Here is a 22,697-nt window from a genome sequence, read left to right as displayed (position 1 = left end):
TTTCCATGTTTTATTTTGTTTGATTTCTATTGATAACCTTAAGAGTGGACTAACATGGCTACCACACTCCTTCACTCAATGCGTAATTAAACTCTGGAATTCATTGGCAGAGAATGGGGTAAAGGCGGTTAGCTTAGTGGAGTTTAAAAAAGGTTTGGACGGCTTCCTAAAGGAAAAGTCCATAGACTGATATTAAATGGACTTGGGGAAAATCCACTATTTCTGAGATAAGCAGTATAAAATGTTTTGTACATTTTTGGGATCTTGCCGGGTATTTGTGACCTGGATTGGCCACTGTTGGAAACAGGATGCTGGGCTCGATGGACCTTTGGTCTTTCCCAGTATGGCAATACTTATGTACTTATTTCCAGATGATGTGGTAAAAGCAGTTTGGACAAATTCCTAGAGGTAAAGTCCACAAACTGATATTAAGGTAGACCTGGAGAAAGCCACTGCTTATCCCTGGGGGTAAGTAGCATGGAACCTAGCTACTTTTGGGGATCTTGTCAGGTATTTGTGACTTGGATTGGCCACTGTTTGAAATGGAACACTGGGCTTGATGGGCTTTTAGGTCTGACCCAGTGTGAGAATGTTTATGTTCTTATGATATTTAAAACTGATCCTACTTTTTTCAGTTTGACTCTTTGAACTGTTTCTTTATTCTCTTTGTGCTGATATTCATATTATTTTGGGGATTTCAGCCAAAAAGGTGATATTCAGGGCTTTTTTTGAGGGGGTACTGAGTACCGGCACCTTTTCCATTGTCTCCTAAAATTTACCTTTGGAACCCAAATTTTAATGAAAGAGGTCAGGCTCTACACACCAATTCTGCCTTGTCATAGATTCTGTGACTGGTTGCAGGGGGCCTGGCCATTGTGGGGTAGGTCCCTCACAGATCTCCCCACATCTGAAGGGTGGCCTAGCATTTGAGTACCGGCACCTTTTTTGCAAGAAAAAACACACTGGTGATATTTATTTTAAAAACCCCACCCACAGTCTAGAACTTGTTTTTGGAGTGGAGTGGAAGAAAGTGTCTTTTTGCAGGTCAGGCTATGAGGGCTGTGGGGCAGTTGACTCCTCCAATCCACCAGGACCCATCTTTTCCCACAGAAGTAGTCCCTGCTGAATAGCCAGAAACTCCAATTGTGGACTTTGGGTTACACATACATTATTTTATTCTTTGCAGCTATGCTCATATATGATGACTTGATTTGTTAATAACTATGTTCGTTGTAAGCATTTTGGGCATGTGTATTATTCCCTGTTGGATCCCAAAAAGAGAGGCGGTGTGGAAGCCGTAAATAAATACGAACCAAAAAATAAAAACCTAGAACAGATGCCAAATGAAGGAATGTTGTGTGACCTTACTCCCTGTTGGGTCTGAGATGTGCTTCAATATTAATTGTCATGAAGAGTTCAGTACTTCATAATTTTAGTTAAATTTTGTTCTATACCTCACTTTGGATATGTAAGTAAGAAAGTGAGCAATTAGATATTTGAAATAAAGCAATCAAATACATTTATTTTAGTAGCAAGGCATGCTATGGGGAATAATATTTGATATGCAGTATATATTGGTGCAACAACTAGGGTAAATCTATACTAAAAATTCACAAAAACACCAATGGATATGAAAGCTCCGTGGTCATAAGACCTTAATTTTTATAAAGGAGAAAAGAGACCTCAGAAATCCATAGGCAAACCCCTAGATTTAACCAGCTAAAAAAATGCTTTTGCCAGTACTAAATTTCATTCATTGCTGTCAAAAAAACTCCTTCTTTTTCATTTATTTATATATTTGTGCTAACTTTAACTGTGCATCAAGGTTCATTATTTAGCATTGTGACTCATTAATACAGTGATTCAAAGCGCCAAAGAAAAAACAGCACTTAACTTATGTTCAATGGGGGCCACTGTTTCACCCATTGCGGCTTCTTCAGGAACTTATGCTGTCTTTGATCACCAGTTGTTAATCATCAAATCACCAGCTTATTCATTTGTCTTTCAGCTATAGTGTGTCTCGTTCAAAATGGCGCTTTCATTCACCATATGAAATGAGTCACAAAAAAATTTTTTTAGCTGGTCATATCCAGGGTTTTCTCTATGGATCTCTGAGGTCTCTTTTCTCCTTTATAAAAATTAAGGTCTTATGACCACGGAACTTTGGTATCAATTGGTGTTTTTGTTAATGCTATAGAGAGTCTCAGAGTCCTTACAGGACATATAATAGGAAATTCTAGGATCTTCAATAGCAGTTATTGTGAGAGGAGTAATCCCAGAATCCTCAATGATAAGGCTGGGGGGTGTGGGTGTGGTGGGGGGGGGGGGAAGAGGTGGAGATGCAAGAGGCAAAGGTAATATCACTGTTCTCAATGGTGCTGTGTATATGAGAAGGAATCAAAGACTGGGAGCATGTATGTGTGGAAAAATCTGTCATTCTATCTGAGATTTAAATAGGTCTTTGTAGGCAAAAGTCAAAGGTAAATTGTCTTGCATGCATAATTTAGTCATGAGGTATGCACATCCTCTTCATACTTTGAGGTTTTCTGTGCCCTTCCATTTTTTAAAATTGAATAACTGGTCTTTTCTTTTGTGACTTCCAGCTGTTGTCAAATGTCTTGCTTGCTTAGTTACAACTGGATCCAATACTCACCCTGTAGCTGTTCAATGAGTGTCCAAGCCATTCGCGAGCCACTGGCATCAAACACCACATGACCCTGAGAGGAGACAAAGGGAAGTGAATGCAAATATAATGTTTTGTGATAAACTTTTTTGCCAAAGGTGTATTCAGGCCAACTTGAATGAAACTGGATGTTCCCAATCACTAAAGCTCTCTTTGAATGACTTGCTTATTAGAGGGAGTTCTCAGATTATCTTGCATATATTAGGGTTCCCCCGACTGAAGGTGCTCCCTTGCTAAATCCACTTACACTAGGATGTGCTCATTTTCCCTACTTGTTTCATAGGGGAACTCTTTGACATAATCATTGAACCCACATGGGAATCTGTGGCGATAGAAGGGAGAGATTAGAATTTGCATGTAAAAAAGTAGTTAGTATGGATAGAGAACCAGAAGATATGAGGGACAGAGGGACTGAGACACCAAGAAAGGAGAATAAGATGATATGTGGGAGGGAGGAATACATGAACATTTATTGGCAACTTGGTATACTGCCTTTTCTGAAACACAGGTCACAGTGGTATCCAAAAAAAATCTAAATAACATATAAAGAAAAGAACTACAGCTTCATGATAGAGAATGGGAAGATATGGAAGGCAGAGAGACTGAAACAAAAGGAATGAAGAATGAGCACATATGGGAGAAACAAGTGATAAACTCTTGGGAAGAACTCCAGGAGATTCTTTGGTAGTGTCAGAGACTTACTGAGACGCCATCAAAGGATGATGAGTTCATGGCTCGGTAGATCTCTTCAGTGATGTTCATGTTATTGTAGTTGAAGTCCTCAAGACGTAGTCCCTTCTTAGATAGCTCATATGCTGTCTTATTCAAGGCCAATGCTAGAGCCCAGATGGCATCATATGCCAGGGGAGCCTCCTGAAAGCCACCTGTCTCCTCAGGATTCTTCCCAAGCCTCTTCTGCAGCTTTTCAATGAACTCCTCTGAGGTCTACAAAAGAGAAAGGGTGAATGAATGACAAAAGTGGATGAGACTGAAGAGATAAGAGAAAGAGCTGTATCCAAGATTGTTTGGAAAAAAAACTATAAAGGTGATAAAGAAATTGGATGACAGAGAAGAGTGATACAGAGAAGTGAAATGGGGTCAGATAGAAAGGGAGGTGAAAGAAAGGAATTAGGAAGAGAGAAAAGTGTATGAAAAAAAGAGACAGAAATTAGAAAAGAATGAGATTCAAGAAAGGCATGAGTGAGAGGGATGAATTATAGAAATTAGAGGAGAGAGAAAAAGAAAAGGAAGGAAAACAAATACTGACAAATGAGTAAGACAGAGAAGAAAGAAAAATGATCAAGGGAGAAGGAGGGTAAGAATGAATGAGAAAGAAATAGTGGCAATTTTCAAAATAGTGTGGTTCTAACAAAATCTGCAAGTATGTTATCAATGTGTGTTGCACTAGTTCTCAAAGGGAATGTATGCGCGTATTTCCACTCTAAGAATTACCCGATCTAAAAAGAGCTGCAGAGCTCTGTACCTGCTTTTCATGTGGGTACTTCCCCCCCTTCAATCCAATGGGAATAGTTTTGGACAGGACTATAGCAAGGGTGCCCTAGGGACTCTTTGAGCCATGCACCTTCCATCCTCTCCAACACACAGATTTAGAAAATGAATTAAAGTATCATGCTGTGTTGGAGAGGATAGAAAAGGGGGCTTGCGCTGGCCTCAGTGTGTGTTTTTGACACACGCCGAGGCCCCCTTTTACTGCAGTGGGTAAAAGGCTGTCCTTTTTTTTTAAAGAAATGGGTGTGTGGCAAGTGAACCACTTGCCACGTGGTCATTTTTTTGGGGGGGGGGGATCACTTACCACCACCCATTGAGGTGGCAGTAAGGGCTCCTGCGCTAACTCAGCGGTAACCGGGCAGCACGTGGCAATGCCTGATTACCGCCGGGTAAATACCAGCGCTACGAAAATAAAATGGTGCATGCTGGGGGTGGGAAGCCCGCATTGGTCCTTAGTGAATAGAAAATCGCTACTAACTGGTTAAGTTGACACTCTGCCCTAACTCTACCCCTGGTCCACCCATAACCTAGCCAGTTAGGGGATGGCCAGTTAGTGGACATATTCAACAGCACTAACCAGTTAAGTTCCATTAAATATCAGGTGCTGGCTCGCACAGTGGTGTTTAACCCAGGGGCGTAGGTAGACCTGCTGTTTTGGGGTGGACCCAGAGTTAACCTGGGTGGGCCCTTCTCACCCCACCCCCTACGCCTGTACATACATACAATATAGTATTTCTCTCTGAACCCCATCCCCTGGTCCTACCTCAGAGCTGTTGCCCGCCGCAATTCCTATAGGTAACCTGCGCTGGCCCTGCAGGCTTCTCTCTACAATGTTCCCACCAAAGAAACAAGAAGTGACACCATTGAGGGCAGGACATGATAGAGACAAGCGGTGCATGATGCCTATAGGAATTGCCACCGGCAGTAACTCTGAAGTAGACCGGGGGGTGGGGGTGGGGGGGGGGGTTCCACAGAGAGATGGGCAGCTGCCAGGCCATGAGTGAAGAAGAGGGAGAGAGAGTAATGAGGCATCACCACTGAAGAGTTTTGGAGGCCTCATGGGCTGCTGACTGGGTGAACCTGAGGCAAGAATGGGTGGGCCTGTGTCCACCCAGGCCCACCCTTAGCTACGCCACTGATTTAACCAGGCAGGAGCCTCTTCTGTCCTTCCATAGCCTCTATCATCTCACCAAGTTAGAGATCCCCCTGGTGTTCTCAGGGTTTAGCATGACTATCTCAGTGGTCACATGTCCTTCCACAGCCTCTGTCATCTCCTCCATGGTGCAGTTAATTGCCGGGTCCTTAGTCTTGAACCAATTATCTGCATACCAGCCAATCAGAAACCAGACATATTTCTTCCCATAGAGCTTCTCCTTGTAAACCTGCATACGGAGGAAATAAAAGAGAGATAAAAGCTCCTTTATAGAAATGCTCAGTGCTGCAACAATGACTTAATTCTGTTGTGTATTCTGCACTAAGGTTCGCTTATGACTTTCCTTGCAGCACACTATGCACCAACACTGACTAAAGACTACCAAACAGCGCACCCTGCAGTAACATTGACTGATGACACACTCCGCACTTACCTTGAGTCCTTCTCCTGCTAAAAAATTTTGTACTCTGTACTGACTAAAATATTTAAAAATATTTAGCAGGCAAGCAAGGAAGGCAATATGCACACGAAAACATGGAGGAACATTTTCAAAAGGACTTCCAAGTCAGAATTGGGATGTCCTGCTTGTAACATTAAAAAAAAAAAGTCTATCTCACAGCCATTTTTGAACAGGAAAAAAACATTGGGGTTTCCGGTTTCAAAATACATGAGGATGTCCAAAACGAACAGCCGTTTTCCAAATTAAAACATCCAAATTATGAACGGCATCTGTATAAAAATGGCCAAGCAGATGTTCCTGCAGAGCAGAAGGGCAGCCTAATGGTCAGTGCAGTGAACTTTAATCCAGGGCACCCAGGTTCATATTCCATTGCAACTCTTATTTTAAATGGTGAGCCCCTCAGAGATGGGGGATACCTACTGTTCCTGAATGTGCACCACCTCAACAGCCCTCAGGCTTGTTGGTATCTTTAATATTTAGGTGCAATAGGTATATTTCTGTTTCTGGACAAATCACAATTTAAAGGTATTTACACACAAAAAAAAGAGAAAGAGCTGAAGTGGGATTTGAACCTTGGCCCCCTCCTCCCCCCTCCTCCCCCCCCAACCCCCTGAACCCTTCAAGCCCCTCCCCGCTGTTTATAGTCCACTGCACTTCAGACCTGCTTGCTGCTGTGTTCAGAATGCCCATAATACCTGATGTTGTCAGTGAGCCTAGTTTCCTTTTCCGGTGTCACTTTTAGGGGTGAGGGATGGGGACAGTAACCACTGGGGGATGCAAGAGGGAGGAGTCATGCCTAATCCCTCCACGGGTCAGCTACTCAATTAGGGCACCTTTTATACCCTGGAATAACTTAGGACGCCCTTCTTTTTTGACTTGGACACTTCTACCCATTCAGTTATCAAGGTTGGACGTCCTACATTTGGCCCTAACTAGTACTGCCCTAAACACACCCCCTTGCTATTTGGACAAAATGCAGTGCAGGATAGCCAAATTCTGTGTTTCAAAAATCACAATTTGGATGTTTTGGGCAGATGGATTTTAGTTTTTTTGGCCACTTTGAGGCATCCAGCTGCTTTGAAAATAAGCACCATAGCCTCTTTAGTGAGGTCATCTCTTTTGTGACCTTGGGCAAGTTACTTAACCCTCCAAAAAGAAGTGAAAAGTTAAGGAACCAGAAAAGGTACAATTTGAAAATGGAAAACTGATAAAATGTGTATCTATAGATAACTAGCATCAACTAAAGTTATAAATGCTATAAGGGTGTGGAACTTCACAATCGTTAGATGATGTCAAAACACAATAATTTCCTCGAGCCTGAAAATGATTAAAGATAATACTGTTCTGTAGTTTAGAAGGAAACAGGCCTTACAGAGCTTCTAGATTATAACCATCTATTGAAGCTACTGCATACGACAAAGTGAGGCTATGGGTTAGATTCATAGATGATGTGTTCCTTTTATGGACAGGAAGTGAACAGACATTAAAACAGTTTGAGTTAGACCTGAATCGATGTCATCCCTGTATACAGTTTGTGCTAAACACAGACCCTGTAACAATCTCTTTTTTAGATGTGTTAGACCATAATATAGGAGAGGGCTTCGCAACTACGATCTTTCATAAAAGTACAGATAGGAACCTGTTTCTATCCTATAAAAGCTGTCACCCCAGTACTTTGAAAAACAGTTTGCCCTTCTCCCAATTTTTAAGATACTGTAGGGTGTGCTCCAACGACAAGGAGTTTAAGCATGAATCTAAAGATTTATCCATCAAACTACTGAAGCGTGGATATCCAGAAAATGTAGCACACACTGCATACCACCGCGCAAAGTGTAATCACAGAGAATTGCTTGTGTTACCAAAAGTAGCACATCCAATAGAAGAAAATGACGTATTAACATATGTCATGCGATACAATTCAGGCACGCCCCAAGTAGTGAAAGCTTTAAAAAACACTGGCCTTTGATTCAAACACTTCCTGTCTTTAAAGACTCCCATATTCGAGTAGCTTATAGCAGAGGTAAAAATCTCAAAGAGCATTTAAGCCCTGCGGTGTTACGTGAGGAGGGTAGTGGACAATTGCACAGTGCTCAAGGTCACTTTAAATGTGGCAAGTGTACTTTCTGCCACATTATGGAAGAAATGACAGGTTTCATCAATCCTGTAGATCAAAGAAAATATAAATTAAAAACCACCACAACATGTAAATCAGATCATGTAATTTACTGTTTGAGATGTCCCTGCAACAAGATATATGTAGGTCAGACGTCTCGAAGATTAACAATTTATTTAACAGAACATAAGAGTGCTATACTTCTGCACAAAATTGGTTTGCCGTTAGTAGCACACTGTAAACATAAGCAACATAAGTTTGAAGATCTGAGATCTAGAGGAGGGGACTTACGCTGGATGTTGTTACAACTTGAACAGAAACGGCTTTTTCGACTACAATCTCTAGAACCGGATGGCCTTAACACACGCATAGAATGGTGCCACTTTTTTTGAAGTCTTTATTGTGGCTGAAAACAGTTTTGTGTCCCTTTAAACAAGTGAGTCATTCCTTCAAGTGATTGGTTGAAACGAACATTGGCGTCTGACGTTACTGATCTTATAAAACGAGAGCCATTTTTGAAATGCCATAGCGCTGAGCACAGGCAGACACGACAGAACTAGAGACCGTTTCCAGTACAGTAGATTTGAGGCTTAATTCAATACAGCACTATGGATATTTACACCGCAAGGATACATGTTCTTCTTTTTTGTGCTTACAGGAAAAGTCCCGCTATCAAGACCTTGAAGCAGCCTGACGAAACGCTGGCCATCGTTGGCTTGGAGCGAGGGAGACAAGGAACGAGCTCTAACTGAAGAACTTCTTAGTGCTGTTAGCCAGTGGTTTGAAAGATAAGTGGTCTTTCAATACCTACATTCATACTACTCTGTAGATCAACACAATAACAATGTCAAATTATCAGTGATATTTTGCTTCATAGTATAACAGATCACTTTTGCATTTGTGTAGCTCTGTGAAAGATAAAAAAACTACACATTACAGAAGGTTTTTTGGCGAATGATGAACAGAGGATCTCCTTAGATCCGTTTAAGCTCCAATAGATGGTTATAATCTAGGAGCTCTGTGAGGCCTTTTTCCTTCTAAACTACAGAACAGTATTATCTTTAATCATTTTCAGGCTGGTGGAAATTATTATCTATAGATAACAGTATATAAAGTAAAAATAGTGCACACAACAAAAACAGATGGATTACTACTACTACTTATCAGTATAACATTTATGTGTAGAACATACAAAAACACATAAATATTACAATACAATTCATAAAAAGGAAAATACAGAGCCAGATAAACATATTTATGTTTAAAACACTTTTCATTGGTGATTCAAAAAAATAGACCACAAATGGGAACATGACTGATATAGATCATTGCTGATACAATTCTTCTATGGACTCAGGGCCCACCAAATCTCACCTCAGGCCCACCTAGTTTAGACACCGAAGTGCACAGCCTTTCTTTCTTGGCTCAGTGCTGTACACCTGAACATGAAGAGAGAGTCCCTGCTCGACAGAGCTTACAATCTAATTAGGACAGACAAACAGGACAAACAAGAGATACGGGAATATTAAAATGAGGATCCTTCTCATTACTCCCACCCTCCATGTGTGTCCAGCACCTCTCCAGCCCCCTCCCCCTGGTATGCAAACATGCTTGGTGGGTCGCTGATACAGACTGCGCTAAATACAAGCTACCTCCAGGCCAGCCCCACCAGGGCCTTTCCTGTGCCATATCTCGCTTCTCTGATGCAATTTAATGTGGGCAGGGCACAACACAGGAAAGGATCTGGCGGGGCTGGCCCAGAGGTAGTTTGTATTTAGTGCAACTTGTGCCAGTGACCTGCCACATGCATTTGAATACAGGTGGGTGAGGGGAGATGATAAAGAGGTACAGGACTTGTGTGGGTGGGGTGTAATGAAGAGGGGGAGAGATTCTGGACATTGAGGAAGGGAAGCAGAGGGGAAAAGAGAGAGAGAGACCTGGAGCAAAGTGGGGGGGGGGGAAGAGAGGGGGAGAGATACTGGACCTAGGGAGGGAGTAGCAGAGGGAAGAGAGAGAGGAGAGACCTGGAGCAAGGGGGGGGGGGGGAGAGGGAGAGAGATAGTGGACCTGGGGAGGGAGAGAGGGAAAAGCAAAGGGAAGAGAGAGCAGAAAGACCCGGAGCAGGGGTGAGGGGATCTTGGACCTGGAGAGGAAGGAGCAGAGGGAAGAGAGAGTGAGAGACCTGGAGCATGGAGAGGAAGAGACGGGGAGAGATCTTGGACCTGGGGAGAGAGGAGAGGGAAGAGAGACCTGGAGCAAGGAAGAGAACAGAGGTGGAGAAATCTTGGTCCTGGAGAGGGAGGAGCAGAGGAGAGAGCTGGAGCAAAGGGATAGGGGTTAAGCAGAGAGAGAGAGAGAGATAGCGAGAAAGAGAGAGAAACTGGACAGAGGGAGAGATGCTGGACCACCGGACCAGTGGGGAGAGGGAGATACCGGATCATGGGGGCCAGGGTTTGGAGGTGAAGGAAGGAGGGAAAGATACTAAACCTTAGCGGAGGGAAGCAGATGGAAGACAGAGCCAGAGACATGGAGCAAAGGGAGGGAGAGAGATCTTGGACTTGTGGAGGTGAGCGCAGAGGGAAGAGAGAAAGGAGAGACCTGGAGTAAAAGAGAGGGGAAGAGATGCGGAGAGATTTTGGACCTGGGAAGGTGGACAGAAAGGGAAGAAAGAGAGAGGAGAGACCTGGAGTTAAGTAGAGAGAGAGAGAGAGAGATGCTATACCATGGCGAGGGGGGCAATACTGACCCTAGGGTGGGGGTGCAAGAGAAAGGGGAGAAGCTTGGACAGGGGAGGAACAGGGACACAGAGGGGAGGGGGAGGTGCAGGACAGGACAGAATGATGGTGAACACGGAGAAAGAAGAAATATCAAATAGGCAGGAGACTCTGGAAAGAGCAGAAGATGGATGAGACATGGAAGGTGGGGTAGAATGGAATAAAGTAGAAGATAAATGGGACTGGGAAAGGAAAGGAGGGGAACATAGAAGAAGGTGAATGGTAGTAAGGAGAGAAGAGGACCAGAGCAGAAGATAGATGGGATGAGGAGGAGAAGAAGATAAATGGGATGAGGAGAAGAAGATGGATGGGATGAGGGAGAATGGGAACAAAGCAGAAGATGGATGAGACTAGGGGGAAAGAAGAGGAACAGAGAAGAAGATGATTGGGACTTGGTGATTGCATGAGAGACTGTTGAGGAGCAGAGCAGGGAATTATACATGGGAAAGATGGAGTGGGAATTTCAAGTGGATAGTGAGTACGTGGCAATTGGTGGGTATGAGTAGGGGTATGTTAATGGGTTGGGAGAATGAGAGTGGAAACGAGGGGTAAGATAATGTGGGGAAAGGTTGAGCTGTAGTGTGAATGACCTGGAAGAATGGAGAGAGTATGAGAGGCATTAAAAAGGGATGGAGGCACTTGAGAAGGATATAAGAGGGAGGGGATGGGTCTCCCAAGGGATTAAGTGAGGGTGGAAATTGGGTTAAAAAGGTGGTGAAAGAGACACAATAGGATATGGGGTACAGAAGAATGGCCTGAAAGCATGGGAAAGAAGGAGAGACAGGGATGGAGCAGGGGCTGGTGAGGGGATGAGAAGCAGTAGAGAGCAGATGAGTACAAAAGATGGAAATAGGGAACTGTGGAGGGGAATAAGAAACTTGGGAAAAAGACAGACAGACAGACAGGGGGGCAATGAAATTACTGGAGAGGGGATGAGAGGGGAATGGGAAAAGTTGGAACAGATTAGGACCAACCCAATTAGAAATGTTCCCAGGCCATAAAGGTAGAACATTTATTTTTTACTTAATTATTTTTAATGGTTGGAATATGTCCATTTTGAGAAATGTACATCTTATCAATTTATGTATTTTAGCAGAGTACAGGAGGAAATGAATTTTTGTTTCTTTTACCAGAATTGCTCTGCATATAGAGTCTGGCTTTATTTGGCAGAAGAGAAGGGGGGCTCCATTTCAGTTTTTGTCTGCTTGTTTTTTTTTTTTTTTGTGGTCCTCTTTTTTTATGAGGTGAGGGTCTGGAACACATAGAACTAATCCATCTTTAGACATTACTCTGGAAGGTATGAAACTACTTGCTATCGCTGTCAGCCATTTTGCCTCCCCAGTACTGCATTTCTACATCTACACCCAGAGTATTTCTAAGGTCCACATTGGGGGAAGGGACAGAGAAAGTGCGCTCTTACCTTGCTAATTCATGTGAATGTGAGAGGGGGCATAATGAGAGAAATTTCCGATTGTTGGTTAATTTTCAGTTAAAAGAATTATCTATATATATATATCTTCACTGTTTTCACTGTTTTGATATAGCGGCTTCCTATTCAGTTTGTTTTTGTCTTTTTCTTTTAATAACCATAATAAATATGTATGAGATATATGTATGCAAATTAGCATGCTAATGTGCCACACTCCACTCTTTGCCCCCCCCCCCCAAATGAAACAGTCAAAATACACCCATGGTTCCACATCTACTTTAAAAAAGTGTCAATGTAAGTAAAATGAATGAAGAAGCTCACTGAGACCCTCTCAGCACTTCTGATTTAAATGTAGAAGAGTCAATAGCAAACAATATTGAGACTTAGGACCTGACTGAATCTTATCCAACAAGAAATTTTCAAACTGAAATTGCAAAATTTCCGATGAAAGAACTGGAGTTATTATCTGGAGAAAGAAAACAGATTATGTGAAGCAACTGTTGAGAAAAATTCTCCTCAGCACAAATGAGTTGTGAAATAGAGTCCCACTTAACTGATCATAGCATCATTCTGTACTTATACAGAATGTCCTTATCTGATACAGAATTAGCATTAGTGCTATTCTTCCATCTCCTCTAGGCACGTCATACAAATTTTCCAAAAGAACGAAGCTCAACAGAAAACCATGATTTCTTTAAAATGGTTTAGTCTTATGTCATAATTTAGGAGTTACTTTATCTAAAACAGAGACCAAAATATCAAACCATGATGAAACTTTTACATTTAATAAAACTGTCTTAATCTCTCTCGAGGAAGGAGGCAAGATGGCGACTGGGAAGGAGCGTTCTGAAGACGCTCTAATTCAAACACCTTAATTTCCTTACAAACCTTTTCAAATATGCCTAAGAGGAGGAGGCAGGCAGAGGGCAGCTCCCGCGGCTCCTGCTGTGCCGCCGGTTGGCATTTTGGAGCATTTCTTCACTCCGGGAGTAGTAGCGGGACCAGGAACTCTGATGTCAGAGAGTGCGGGGGAAGGTGAGCCGCCTCTCTGCCTGGAGACGGAAACAACACTGAGCCGCAAACAGCAGATAGCCCCTCCCATGCCGGCAGACATGCCGAGAAGGGACCGAGAGACCCCTAGCTCCCAAGAGGTGATGGGGATTCCTAGCACGGGACCCAACCCGGATGGAATTTTGCCGAGAGAAACCGCATATGAAGTGCTGGAACCAAAGGAAGGGAGAGTCCTGACTGGAGACTAGCTATCAAGAGAAGCGGGGCCGATAGAGCAAATTGTAAAAGCAGATCTACCAAGTAAGTCTTTACTAGGAGAGAAACCAGATAATATAACTTTGGAAGCCATTTGGGAAGCATTGAAGAACCTGGAAACTTTATTTTCACAAAAAGTTTCCTCATTACTTGATCAATCTCAGGCTTTATTAAATAAAATACCAATTTTAGAAGGAAAGATACAAACTTTGGATAAATCAGTGGAAAACAATATGAAAGAAATACAAAACTCTCAACAGGTACAAGCAAATTTAATGAAAGAAAATTAATATCTTCAGAACAAAATAGAAACTTTGGAGAATGCACAGAGGTAACACAATCAGATTGATAAATTTTCCAAAGCAACCTTTGATAGCCCCATTAATAACTTTCAAAAGATACTCAGGTGAAGTTCTGAAGATACCAGAAAAGGCATATCCTTCAATATCAAAAATTTACTACCTGTGAAATACCATTTGACACGTTGGATTTGAACTTGACTCAAACATTGGAAGATGACAATTTGGGTTTAATACCAACGACATTAATAGTTTCCTTTGTCTTAGAGCCGGATAGAGATTGGATCCTTAAACAGTTTTTCCTACATAGAGATCAACTTTTTATGAACTATAAAATAAGAATGTTTCCGGATATCTCTAAATCAACCCAAAAATGGCGTAAAGAATTTCTTAAATTACGCCCAAAGATACAACAATTGGGTGCTTTTTTTCTGGTTAAATTTCCCATGCAAATGTGTTGTAAAATTAAATTCTGTAAAATATATATTTTTTGATCCTAAACAATTTAATTCCTTTTTGGACTCTAAAATAGCCCTTCTATCCTCTACACAATCAAGACAAATAACTACATCTACTCCGTGAAATAATTAGGAACTCCTTTCCTGTCCTTCAGCTCTTTGGTAACTCAGTCAAAGAAATCAATCAGATTCATTTGGCAGGATTTTCCTTTAGTAAAGCCATGTTGTCTCAGATTCTGCAACCCATCGGATTCTAGAAAGTTAAGTATCTTTTCCTTCAGCAGTGACTCCATTATTTTTCTACTACCGATGTGAGGTTTACCGACCTGTAATTTCACACTTCTTCCCTGTCCTCGCTTTTGTGAAAAGGGACTACATCCGCTCATCGCAAATCCAGCGGATCCTCTCCAGTCTCTAAAGATTTATTAAATAAATCCTTAAGAGGTCTCACCAGGATTTCTCTGAGTTCTCTCAGTGTCTTGGGATGTATCCCATCTGGTCCCATAGCTTTGTCTACTTTCAGATTTTCCAGTTGTTTATAAACACTTTCTTCCATAAATGGCGCAATATCTACTCCATTTCCGGATATACTCTGGGCAGCTGACTGCTTTATCCTCATCACTTTCCACATAGCTATTTTCAGCATCTTTCAGTCTACCAATTCCATTCGTAGCTTTTCTTCTTTCCCCAATATATCTAATTATATTTATGTTTATATTTGGTTATTTTACTATTGTTATGCTGTTAACAAAATTGTAAGTTTTATATTAAACTGTACCTGCTGTATACTGGCTTGGCTGAATCTCTTCATAAAGGTGGATAATAAATTCCAATAATTAAATAAATATCTGAAAAAGGTCTTGTCACCTCTCTTTACATCTTTAGCCATTTTTTTTTCCACCTGCACTTTCAAATGCCGTATTTCCCACTTTGCTTATTTGAGTTTATTCCAGTAATCTTTTCCGTGATCCTTTTGTTGTGTTCTCCTATATTTCTTGAACTAGTGCCATCTTCCTTCCCTCCTTCTCTTGCACTCTCTCACCTGCGCGTTTCATCCCTCTTGGAAAACGCATACTGATGTACTTATGTTCAAGATAAGAGTAAGAACAAGCACCTCACCTGTACCTCTCTCCTTTCCCAATACTCCCACTGAAAGTACTAGTACTGTGCCTGCTGTCTTCCATATGCAGCTCGGGACACACACACAGACACACACTGCACACTGGATACTAGCCATTGACTGAAGCACACAATTTTGGACGTCCTCAACTGCCCCGTCGCTATACCTCCGACACCCCCTTGCAATTTGGCTGTCCCTGCAGCAGGGCAGTTGAGGACGTCCATCTTCTGATTTAAAGATGGGCGTCCTTCTTTTCATTGGTCTCCAGCCCAGACCAGTCAAACAAGTGCGGGAGGATTGTGCTGAGCGCATGCTCGGGCACAATTCTCCCACACTTCTTAAATTTGCTGCTTAAATTTGCATGCATTATCTCAGATCATAGGTCTAATAGCGCCCCGCGCTGTTCCCCAGCGCTATTTTAGAGCGCTGTTTGGAACAGCGTGGGGCTTTTGATCATCTGCCTGTCAGGATTCACAACAACAAAAAAAGCTTACACACTGATTGGCAGGTTCAGTTTGCAAGAGTATGCATGCGCTGTGAAACCATTCTCTTGCAAACAGTTCAGGAAACAGGATTTCCATCATCAGCATGTTTGCAAGGCCAGACTCCTGTTCTTCTCCACCCCTCTTTCACACAATGTAATAGAAAAAGAGCCATAATTAACTTGAACAAACATACATCTGCAAGCAACCAACTGGCATCAGAGAGAGTAAGATGTACTAGGGATGATCTGGCAGGTGTTAAATTGTCAATTAGGCAAACAGTGGGGGAGGGAAAAAAGCAGAGTGCTCTGACGCCACAGTTCTGATAGTGTGCACTATTTTCCGACACAACAGGAGATGAATTTTCATATTTTTCCCAGCTGCTTTTGGGTTTTAGCAACATGAAGCAACATGGGCTATGTCATAGGAGCCAACTTTTCAAAATGATTGGGGGTGCTTAATTTTTTATTTTTTTACAGGTGGTGCATTTGTCCCCCTCCCCTCGCCCCCCCTCTCCTCAGAGTTCCAGACCCCCCTCTCCTCAGAGTTCCAGACCCCAATCCCTCCCTCCCTCCCTCCTTCCTTCCTCAGAGTTCCAGATCCTCCTCCCTCCCTTCCTCCCTCCGACTCGAGCTCCAGCCCGACCTCTTCTTCCACTCCCACAACAGTCCTTCGCCTGCCCCTCGCCTTCCTACATGCCGCCCATAACTTAAAAGTCATCTTACCGGGGTCCCGGTGGCAGCAGTAGTGAAAGGTGAGCACGAGCAGGCTCAGCGAGTTGGGGCTTCAGCTTGCCTTCCCTTCTCGTTGCTCTCAGCTCTGCCTCTGGTCCCGCCCTCAAGTGCAGAGCTGAGAGCAACGAGAAGGGAAGGCAAGCTGAAGCGCCAACTCGCCGAGCCTGCTCGTGCTCGCCTTTCACTACTGCTGCCGCCGGGACCCCAGTAAGATGACTTTTAAGTTATGGGCGGCATGCAGGAAGGTGAGGGACAGGCGAAAGACTGTTGTGGGAGTGGCAGAAGAGGTCGGGCAGTGGGCTGGCTCCTGGGGAACTTCCGGTTCCGGCGGGGAAATATTGGGGGTGCTCGAGCACCCACAGCACCCACGGAGTTGGCGCCAATGGGCTATGTTGCTGACAATTCCCATACAGTTTCTAACCACAGCCCATGGCTAGCTACAAATACAGCAGAGCTATGGCTCACAAAAGCAGGCTGGACAGCAGTAAGACAGGCAGTGACAGAAGTAGCAGCACAGTGACACAGGCAGCAGCGGCAGAAAGAGGTAAGAAGAAAGAAGGTCTTTCTCTTTTAAAATATTCATTTTCTTTAAGTTTTTTTTTTCTTTTAGCACGTGAGGCTAAAGATACCCACCAGAAATGGGCAGAAGCCTGGAGAGACTGTTACAGAAACTGGAAAAACCATAGCCACACTCTGAAGGCATAGAGCATGGATAATGCACTTTCACTGAGCTCTGCATTGATTCCTCCTTCCAGTCACATGAGAAAAACCAAACAAGGGGAGATTTGTCTTTAGAATTACTAACTTTTCTGCCAACTCTGGTGCTATTCATTAACAATGGAGAACTACAGTATCTCTTGCCATGAAGAACATAAGTTCATTGGAGTTACTGGTTACACTATGGTAGATTTGCTGAAGGCTGGGAAGGGCAGGAAATGCTGGGCAACGTTAGCCATAGAGGCCAACCAAAACTGGTTTTCAACATTAGCCATACAGGCCAACCAAAATTGTTTTTTTTTTTTTTGTTTTATTTCAGTTTCAGCTGAAACCAAAACTGCTACCAAAACTGTCTAAACACTTTTGGCCGAAACTGAAACTGCAGCCATAATGTTTACCCTGATCTCGGCCGAAACTGAAACTGCAGGCCAAAACTTATCACCTGGTTTCTGCCAAAGCTGTCTGAATGTCAACCAGCGAGGACCACTGAAGATTGGCAGAGCTTTGCAGTCAGCAGCCCTCTGCTAAACCCATAGGAGATTATTACCCCCCAGCCCAGGAACTGCAAGCACGGGTTGAAAACTGGGAGAGCCATATTAACAAGGATTTCTCAAAACGTCTGACACATTTAGGTTCCCAAGTCAATGCAGATATAGTTAAATATCCTCTGAGACAGGAACTTTGTGAGAACGTGTAAAAAAAAAATCATGATTACCAGCTTTTTATGTTTACCCAAACTGTGCACAAACAACAAGAGAAAGTAGCATTGAGAGATGTTTCCCGTTTTGTATTTAGTTAAAGGATAAGCATGATATAGATTCTTACTAAAATAGGGAAAAGGAGTCCAAACACTGGTCTGCAGTGCAGCCATTATACCAGCCTGATGCACAATCCAAAATACAAAAGCACATTGATGTCATTGAATGTGGGGACTATATTCTCTGAAAATTTACAATCAACAGCAATACATTTCTCAAATGTATAAACTTATTTTTTCCCGACTAATACTAAAAGCTGACCAGTACTTGTACTTGAAAACAATCACTGCAGGTTTCTCATAGAATCTAGCTTCTGCACACCACAAGTTTGATTAAAGTGTGGCATCTTCATTATACCCAACAGAGCTTCTAGAATCACTCAAATAGTATCTAAGCCAGAATATACATAATAATTTAAATAAGGAAAGACCATATTTTACCTCCAAGCAAAATAGCCTCCACACACATGGACATCAGCTAATGAAATCAAACTAAAAGCCACAGTGCATTTACAATGGCTGACTATGCAACACATTGACAGCTGATGTCATATCTCCACAGAATGCAGAGTAGCACCTCCCCGACTCCCTTACAATTCCTAGGAGGAGTGATCCCCAGTTCTTTTGTCCGCCCTACTCTCAAAATGGCTGACTGACCTCTTGCAGCAGTCTTGCGAGATTGCTAGTAGCGATCATGGCAGCCATTTTGAGAGCAGAGACAGCATGGGCAGGAGTAGTTGGGGATCACATATTTCCCTTGAATCAAGTGTGGCTGAAGAAGTCTCCTGAAGAGATATTTGTCAAATGATTGCAAGAACCAAAAGTTTGCTTATTACCCAATTATATCATTTTAATAAAGAGACTACAGATAGACTGGGTGAGATGGACAGTAAGGTTGTAAACACTGAGAAGCAATTTAAGATCTTAGAGGCTAAGGTGTCAACATTACAAGTTGTTTTGGTCTCAGGCAGTGGTGTACTGGTAAATTTTTAACCAAGGGATCTCTCTCCGGGCTTAGCCAGCCCTGCAATTTGGGGAGGCCCAGGGGTGGACTGGGGGGCATGCACAAGAAGTTCCAGCATGCTGCTCAGAGCCAGAAACAAGCAGCGGGAAGTGGCAGCAGTCTATTGGTTTGGCTGGTGGGGCTCAGTGTCTATTTGTTTTAACTATGCTTGTGATCATGATTATATTTGTTTTATTGTAACCCGCTCATATGTTACGATGTGCAGGCTATACATTTTTGTTAAATAAATTAAATAAATAAGTGTGAAAAGCATCTGATTACATGAAAGCCCATGTCCTTCACTGCCTTAACCATGTTCATCCTTTGTTACACAAAAACAGAAAGCCTGTGACATATCTGCCAGCCCTGCAGTATTCCCCTTATTTTGCTAAGACACAGACTTAGTTATAGGTATTATCCATCACTCCTGGGTGTACTATAAAGCCCAGGTACCCTTCTGGTGCATCCCCCTTATACTGTCACTGCCTCATCCAGCTGTCACCAGTGTGCTGACAGGGAGAGGTAGGTGTGCATAGCATTCTGACTAGTCCAAATGTCAGTGGTGAAATGTATACTACTACCCTCTGCCTTTGCCAGGTCTGCCTGCAGCTGGGCATGCAACTGATCATACAAGCTGAGGATCATCTGTCTACTAAAACTTGTGATCCACAGGGGAGCGACTACCCTCCAGCAGCATTACAGTCACCACGTGTGGGTTTCCTGATGAAGCTAGTGCGAAACGGGTCTGTCGGGATCACCCTGCTTTGAGATATACAGCTGGGGTTGAGCCAAATCTCATACAAACGTAGCACTACTCATAAGTCCAATTTTCAATTCTTAGTGATGTGTTTTTGGGACAATATCTGATGTGATTTTTATTACTGAGTAGTGTTTGACTGAGTTGATAACCATTCTGCCAAAAAAAAGTTTTCAGGAGGTTTTTTGATCCATGATTACTTTTTGACTGTGAGCAGAAAAGAAACCTTTGAAAGCACGGTATGTTGTGATCATTCCCACAGTATTATGAGATCTCTTTCCTCCTTTATCGAGAGAGTGTTGTGTTTTCCTTCACTTTTCAATAATTGAGCAATCTCGTATTAGTGAAGCGGATCTTAGTGTGTTTCTACTTTTTGAGTACTACCATTACATCGACACAATCTTCTTCAGTCATGACACTTTCAATGATTCTGATGCAAATTCTGCCCATGAGGTATCATCTGTTTCTGCATTTGCCAAGACCTAGGGAACAGGGTGTGCCTGCTGCTTTGCTCTGTCGGCCTTACCACCTGCTTCTCTTCTGCCCCCTCCCTTCCTTAACCCCCTCTGTGGAAATGAGGCTTGACACTTGCTGTTTCACAGCTGCACTGGGAAGATGCAGCTGTTGTTATTCTCCTTTTGAAGAAATCTCTTATTTAGCTTGGTTGATGGACTACAGGAGGCCATAGTCTTACCCCTGGAGCAACCTGTCTCCTCTTCTGCACTTGAGCTACTGCTGATCTCATCTGTCCTCCCTTTTTTTTGTATGACCATTTCCACACTTGCCCTTCCCAAGCATTATGATGCGACTAGATTGCTTGTTTTAAGGAATAGGGATTGTCTATCTTTTATGTATCTCTACATTGTCCTTGGGAATGTTTAAAGTAGTATAAACTCTACCATGATTTCTCAGATATTTAGGCTGAAGGCCCTTTCAGAGCATGAAGATCCCCTTCATTGCTTATTGCCCACTAACTGCTGCTATTCTAATCAACTGGGAGAAACCTTTCAGCAGAATGCAAATGAAATCAGACTAGATTATAGTTTCTAAGGAAAAGGGACAATCTTGTCTTTGCTTACACTCCCCCCCCCCCCCCCCCATCCCTATAGTTTCCTCTAAAACAAGCCAGGGACTCTCACAAACCTGAAATGCTTGCAACAGAAATGTGTGCTGTGCTCACTCACAGAGTTTTTCTTTCCATTTTTTGACTGTTTCTAAACTTCTGCAAATTTGGCAGAACTACAGGAGTCAGCTATCTGAGTCCCTCCTTCTGTGAAAGCCTCAGAGAAACTGGTCGTGTTGATGCTGAGTTTGTCTTTATCCATCGGATTTGGATAAATCAGGCAGGGATAGGCATGTTTGGTTGCTTGTCAGAGTTCTTGTTCTCCATCTCATTCCCTTCTATCTCTCCTATGCCCCGATGATCAGATGCCCCATGCTGTTCCAAACAGAGCTTTAAATTTAGCGTTAGAATAGCGTGGGGCAATAACACCCTTATGATGAGAGCTAATAGCATGCCTATATTTGCATGCTATTAGCTCTGATCATAGGGGAAAAGTGTGAAAGGATGCTCAGGCACAATCCTTCTGCACTTGTTTGGCATTATGAAGGCGGCACTGGAATAGCAGGGAGTGTGCTACTCCCTCCTCCATCATGGAGGTATGGGAGGGAGGGGTCCACTAGACCACCAGGGTGAGGGGGGTTGGGTTTGCGGCCCACTGGGCCAGAAGGGATTTTTTTAGTGTGTGAGGGGGTTAGGGGGGCTGGAGGTCCACCGGAGCTCCAGCCCCATGTCGCTATATGGGGGAGGGCTTGGAGGAGCACTAGGCCCTTGTGTTGGGGGGACTGGAGGTCCACCAGACTTCTAGCCCTCATGTCACTGTCTAGGGGGACTTGGGGGAGCACTAGGCCACCAAGGCTGAAGCAATGGTGGAGATCCAATAGACCCCCAGGACATGGTGGCAGACCAAGCTGACAGTGACAGCTTGGGCTGCCTGACTCTGACGGAGGAAACTAGCAGATAGGTTTCCTCTCTACGTTCAAAGAAACCAAAGCTGTGAATGGGAGTGGAATATCTTTGCAGAAGATAGATTCCCAGAAAAGAAGAAGAAGAAGAAGAAGAGGAGAGACTGCAAGATGAACACCCAGGAAATAAAGAGAGGAGTGGATGCTGAAAAGGATCCTACGCAGAGCAGCCAGGTTGTATGGAGAATAATGAGAAAAATGCCATAAACCAAATCCTCTGTGTCTAATTGTATATCTTTCTTACTTTTGTGTTTTTTATTTTAGTACTGGGAGAACTCTACAATTGGGCACCTCCATTTAAGTGCCTAAGGCTGCATGGTAGGATTCTATAGCACCATCTGTACCCAGAGTTAAACCAATCATAGACTCTACATGCCTGTGGGCACCTAAATGTGGCAGGGATGCGCTTAAGATGCGCTTAACTTAAATAAGTTAGGCGCACCATTACAAAATAGTGCTTAGGCCCCCTGCTGATACTTTTGTGTGTAAGGTACATAAGTGCTAGTATTCTATACATTTACACGTGCAAAGGGTACGTACATGGGGGCACTTACATTATAAAATTGCCCTACAAGTGTCTGTGCATTAATGCAGGGGTTCCCAAACGTTTTCGGCTCACGGCACCCCCCACTGGCCACATAGGTCTCTGCGGCACCCCCCTGGCCACATGGGTGCAGCACCCCCGGTCACATGGGTTTCCCTTTTCCTGCAGACCCCTCCTTTCACACCAGCACACCTCTGCATCCCTGCAGCCCTCTCCTCTCACATCAGCATACCTCTGCCTTCCCTAAATCCAGCATCGCTTGCTACCTTCCTTCCTGCAGGTCCAGAATCGCTGCCGCTTCCTTTTCCTTCCCCACTGCCGCTGCAGTGCTTACAGCTTACATTTTCAGGCCATCCGCCATTCACACAGCCACTCTGGGGTCTTCCCAGTCTGCTGCATCCAGCCCTCTCTGAT

The 22,697-nt window shown here is 43.3% G+C and overlaps 1 protein-coding gene across 1 annotated transcript in view; it reads right to left on the bottom strand.

Annotated features, from left to right (window-relative positions):
• The window catches only part of GABBR1 (gamma-aminobutyric acid type B receptor subunit 1), a 193,164-nt gene that overhangs the window by 97,692 nt on the left and 72,775 nt on the right, over window positions 1-22,697 (bottom strand). The window contains exons 6-8 of the mRNA XM_030197552.1: window positions 5,383-5,574; window positions 3,386-3,628; window positions 2,654-2,717 (exon numbers count right to left, since the gene is read on the bottom strand). Coding sequence (XP_030053412.1) covers window positions 2,654-2,717; window positions 3,386-3,628; window positions 5,383-5,574 — 499 coding nt within the window. The remainder of the gene's footprint in view (window positions 1-2,653; window positions 2,718-3,385; window positions 3,629-5,382; window positions 5,575-22,697) is intronic.

The sequence above is a fragment of the Microcaecilia unicolor genome, chromosome 3 (genome assembly GCF_901765095.1).
Source record: "Microcaecilia unicolor chromosome 3, aMicUni1.1, whole genome shotgun sequence".
Taxonomy (NCBI): domain Eukaryota; kingdom Metazoa; phylum Chordata; class Amphibia; order Gymnophiona; family Siphonopidae; genus Microcaecilia; species Microcaecilia unicolor.
Note: the sequence above shows the minus strand (reverse complement) of the source record. Positions and strands in the feature narration are given on the sequence as shown.